Genomic DNA, 4911 nt, shown 5'->3' on the forward strand with positions numbered 1-4911 from the left:
TGCACTGTAAAAGAGAGCGTTCCGTTTATTGAAAGGCGCACCCGCATCAGCAGACCGACGGGGTGATGACGGCTTGCCTGTGTGGCATCCAACGTCGGCTCAACCCCATTCACTGCTGGGACTTGAGGGCCTTGGCCTTCTCGAGCAGGGTGGTGAGCTCGCCCGAGCGGAGGTGCTGGAGGGTGATGTCACACCCGCCTACGAACTCGCCACCGATGAAGACCTGCGGGATCGTCGGCCAGTCACTGCACACACACACACACACACACCGAGCAGGCTTGAGTCATGGGCCCAAGCGAGGTGAATTCTTTGGTAAGGGGCTGAGAGAAGAGGCAGCTGAGCGTACGTGAACTTCTTGATGCCATCTCTCAGCTCAGCGCTCTGCAGGACATCGAAGGCCTCGTAGTGGGCACCTGTCGGCCAGTGACATGGTCAGTCGACTCCATCCACCGCAGCAGCGCGGAGACGCGTAAACGGAGGGCCTTGATGGTGGCCGTACCCACGGTGTTGAGGGCCTTGATGGTGGCGTTGGAGAAGCCGCACTGGGGAGCATCGGGGGTGCCCTTCATGAAGACGACGCACGGGTACTCCGAGACCACCTGGACGGCACGGGTTAGCGTCAATGCTTCAGGCCGAGAGGGTGGCAGGAAGTTCAGACGGACCTTCTTGATGGCATCCTGCACGGAGTCGGTGGCGACCTCGCTGCCGACCTCCTTGTTGTCGTCGGTGGTGTACCACCGCTGCTGGCGAGGAGCAATGGGGGCATAGGAGCAGGGCGAGGAGACGGAGCGGAGCGAAAGGAGAGCGGCGCGGGAGGTCACCACCGAGCGAGAGCGGTTCAGTGCCGTCGAGAAGAGACGACGCTGCGCTGTCGAGCGAACGGCACCACGCATGGCAAGGGAGGAAGTGGCCTAAATAGAGCAAGTCAGGCCAATTGTTATCATCAAAATCGATCGCATTTTGATGATAACGGTTTGCGGAGGATGTGAAGCGTTGATTGCTCAAGCTCCACATCCCAGCGCCCAACGTAGGGCGTAAAGGTACCTTTTGCATCTTCTTTGTAATTTGTTGTGGCCACGTGTGATTTTCTTGATCTCTGGATTTCGTATCCTTTTTTCGTTTCCTTTTTTTAATTTTTTTAACTTCTTTTTGGGTTTCAAACGAAACTCAAAATCTACCAACAGCGAAACATTCCCAAAGCTTTCGAAACAGCCTCATCTGGCTCAGAGCGCTCCACACTCACGGTGAGCAGGTGATGGAGCGTTCGTTCAGCGATGGTGGCAGGATTGGGGGCACGCGGCCGACTGAGGATCGCCAGCGAGGTGCCGAGAAAAGGGCGGGTTCGCAAAGAAAACCGATGGAACCCACCGGTCGCTAACTCTCCCTGATTGGAGCGCCCAATGGGCAGCCACCTATTTGAATGCAATGCTGCCCGCCCATTTACAACAAAAACGCTCACTTGCTGTATCAGCCACCCACCCCCCTTGTGCGACGTCGCCAGTCAGACGCCCGACCAACCCACCGCGCGCATCATGTCGACCACCTATGTAGAGACCGCACCCATGGGCCACCAGTCATACCACCAGGCCAGCTACCCTCGCGATGAGGTCCGAGCCTATCGCTTCGTCGATGGGGAAGGTAAGCCCACGTCGTTCGTCTTTGAGGAGCTGCAGACGTGCTGAAGCTGGTGTCAACGTGTGATGGAGCAGGACGAGCATTCTGGCGCGATCCGTGGGAGGGATCCGGCCACTACTTCCGAAGGGGCGAGGAGGACGTGGTGCCGGCAATCGTGCTGTACATGCTCTTCTTCCTTATGGTCACCTCCATGTTCATCTTCTGTTTTGGTCAGCTCATGACCTCCTCTGGATGAGGCAAACACAGAACTGCAAATTTGATAGGCAAATTTGTACCATACCCCAATAAATAAGTTGTACATACACCAACCCACGCTCGGGGTCATCAAGACTGCGTTCTTCGCCTTCATCCGATCTCGCTCTCTCTCTCTCTCCCTCACAGATAGAACAGTTGTTTCTGACGTCTCGTTCTCGTCCTGCTCTGCAGGTTCATCATGGGCTTCTTCTGCTGGTTTCCGTGGCTGTGTGGTTGCTGCTTCCTGAGATCTCCCTCACCCACGGCCAGAACCCTCGGCTTCGCCTCCTTCTTTCTCTTCTTGGTCTTCTTCCCTCTCCTCATCTTCTTCTCCACCTGGGGCACCCACCCGGGGTGGTACGAGCACTAGAGCCCAATAAGCGGGCCTCTCCAAGCACCATATCGCCATGTCTCCACGTCATCACATCGCATCGTGTACCTTCATACGCCCTGCTCCTCTTGTACAGCCTCTTCACAAAGAATGTGCATTGGGTCCCAATCAGTCCAAACCGGACCAGTTATCCATCGCAGAACTGTGAACGATCACACGACCACAACCCAGATAAGTGACAAGCAGATCCAGGTGGGAGACCTCCTCCCCAGCACTCCTCCGAGTGGCCCGCTCTCCGCGTTCAACTCTGACCTCAACATTCGCGCACCTAAAAGGCAAGAGGGAGAAAAGAAGTGGAAATGAAGAAACTGGCAGGTTGCACAAAACCTAACCTCGCAAATCGATTGCGTTTGCATCTTGGTCTTCGCGCAAACGTTGGTTCGGGTTGTGCTTCCACTGCGAGAAAGAGGATGGAGAGCACGAACCCTACGAGCCAAGAGCTGGGTGAGGGTAGCGGAACGGGATCAGCTGGACTGCAGCTGCAGCGGGCCGTGTTCATCAATGAGCCCTCTACGTACGTGCACCAGAGGCTCATGCTTGCTTTCCAGAAGCGGTACGCCTTATCTGCCCAGCGAAATCGGAATTTTTAAATCGAGGGGAATTAAATCTCATCTCGTAATGATTCTAATCAATTTAAATCAAATTAATAATTCAACTGTAGGAAGGACTGGCGCATCGTCGAATCAGCGGCCGACGAAGCGTTGGACGTGCAATGGGACGTCTACGAGAACGTCGACTGGGACCGCGTGCTGAAGGGCCGCCTCATGGCCAACTTCTACTGCTTCCGCAAGGGTGAGCATTCCCCTATTCCATCCCGGCCACCTGCAGTCACCCACCACCTGTGCTGGTTCTGGCAGGTCTCACGCGAAAGGCACAGCTCGCGTTCTACCTCAAGAAGTATTGTAGCAAGCGACCCAGCTCGCCCCTGGTACTTACTATGTTTGCGTCCTGTTCTTGTTTCTTCTCCTTGATGCGCGCACTGACTTCGCTGCGATCCCGCCGATGGGCGGCGGTGCGAGACAGGTGCCGTGCGTGCCCAAGACCGTCATCCTGGACATCAACCCGGAGCAGGTAGACTGGTGCTTGGTCGACGCCAGGGAGGCCTTCGAGGAGGAGAAAGAACGGAGTGCGTGGCGCCCCTCTTCCCCCTCCAACGATGCAGATGCACAGAGTACCGCCATGACTGACCCCACACACCGTGCGGGTGCGATCAGCCGGCAAGACTGGGTTGTGGATTCTGAAGCCGTCGCTGGGCGATAAGGCCGCAGGCATCATCATCCTTAACAACCTCAAGAAACTCAAGGAGACGGTTATGAAGGACAAGGACCTGGTACGCTACACTGGTATCACGTGATGCGATTCGAATCCAATACGTGTGCTGATGATCTTCGTCTTGGATCTGGCGAACAGGTCGAGTGGGTGCTGCAAAAGTATGTCGAGAAGCCGCTGCTCGTCAACAAAAAGAAGTTCCACCTCCGAGTGCACGTTCTTGCCGTCGGCAGGTACCGGGCAGTTTCCTTCGTGTGTGTGCCATGCTGTCTAGAGCCTGACCCTCTTGCCGGGCCGGCTGCGCAGGTTGAAGGTGTATGTGCATGAGGACGTGATTGCGCTGATCGCCATGGACGACTACATCATTCCCGAGAAACCAAAGGAACCAGACGCCCCGGTGGCTGAGCCGACGGAGTCGGTTCAAGAGGAGGAGCCTAAGGAAGGCGCCAGCGGTAAGTGCCTTCGCTCTCTTGCTCCACGCGAAGGCGGTGTGCTGATGATAGCGACGACACGCCCGGCGTTCATGGACAGGGCTGAGCAAAAAGGCGCAAAAGAACGCGAGAAAGAGGGCCAACAGAAAGAAGAACCAGAGGGAGCGCAGGAAGGCCGATGAAGAGGACATGCCCGAGCTTTCCCTCTACGGCCACATCACCAACTCGTGCCTGCAGAGGGACCACCCGGGCTTTGACGAAGACGCAACCGTGCGACTACTCAGTGAGCTCGTTAAAGAACTGGGCGAAGAGGCACGATTTCTCCTTCCCCTTCCCCTCGCCTTTGTGTGAGCGCTCGCGTCAACCGCTAACGCGTTACGATCATCGCCACCATCAGGCGGTGAAGACGATCTGGGAACGAGTCAAGGTGAACGTCAAGGAGACGTTTGCGGCTTTCAGGGGTAACTGACCTGTGCTCCCTCGCTTCTTTTTCTCCGCGCCAAAGTATACTGGTGCTGATGATGTGATGGTGTAGGTGAGTTCAGCGCGTTCATGCCTCTGCCCAACTGTTTCGAACTGTTCGGATTCGATTTCCTGGTCGATGAGAACCTCAATCCCATCATCTTGGAGGTTCGTTGCTCTTTGACGCCAGCGGATGCTTGGGGTCACTCACTGTTTTCCCCATTTCGTGCTCTCTTCAGGTGAACTGTGGCCCCGACATGAAGAACACCGGAAGCAGGCTGGACCACGCCGTCGTGTCTTTCCTTGATGACACCCTCGCCGCCGCTGTCGATCCCTACTTCGACCCCGGTACACAACCGCCATCATCTGAGCATGTGCTGTGTGTCTATCTGATCATTCAGCTCACGCCTCCTCCTTGCGCAAACAGAACTGGCGAAGCAGAGGGAAGCAACGGAGAAGGAAATGGAGAGCCAGATCGGGCGGCTTCAC

General features: G+C 56.2%; 3 protein-coding genes across 3 annotated transcripts; 2 read left to right on the forward strand and 1 right to left on the reverse strand.

Annotated features, from left to right (window-relative positions):
- Positions 1-109: 109 nt before the first annotated feature.
- Positions 110-1053, reverse strand: ACA1_126440 (glutaredoxin, putative; the record flags this gene model as incomplete). Its single annotated transcript, XM_004348647.1, has 4 exons — positions 110-245; positions 347-413; positions 500-863; positions 1045-1053. 4 exons carry the CDS (start codon positions 1051-1053, stop codon positions 110-112), a joined length of 576 nt encoding a protein of 191 aa, XP_004348697.1.
- Positions 1054-1532: 479 nt separating this feature from the next.
- Positions 1533-1870, forward strand: ACA1_126450 (uncharacterized protein; the record flags this gene model as incomplete). The annotated part of the gene is made up of 2 exons (XM_004348648.1): positions 1533-1638; positions 1674-1870. The coding sequence occupies 2 exons, from the start codon at positions 1533-1535 to the stop codon at positions 1868-1870; spliced, it is 303 nt and encodes a 100-aa protein (XP_004348698.1).
- An 800-nt stretch (positions 1871-2670) lies between these two features.
- Positions 2671-4429, forward strand: ACA1_126460 (uncharacterized protein; the record flags this gene model as incomplete). The annotated part of the gene is made up of 9 exons (XM_004348649.1): positions 2671-2813; positions 2922-3052; positions 3118-3188; positions 3284-3386; positions 3475-3590; positions 3671-3762; positions 3836-3981; positions 4061-4230; positions 4358-4429. The coding sequence occupies 9 exons, from the start codon at positions 2671-2673 to the stop codon at positions 4427-4429; spliced, it is 1044 nt and encodes a 347-aa protein (XP_004348699.1).
- Between the last annotated feature and the right edge of the window lie 482 nt (positions 4430-4911).

The sequence above is a fragment of the Acanthamoeba castellanii genome (genome assembly GCF_000313135.1).
Source record: "Acanthamoeba castellanii str. Neff unplaced genomic scaffold scf7180000084693, whole genome shotgun sequence".
Classification (NCBI taxonomy): domain Eukaryota; phylum Discosea; order Longamoebia; family Acanthamoebidae; genus Acanthamoeba; species Acanthamoeba castellanii.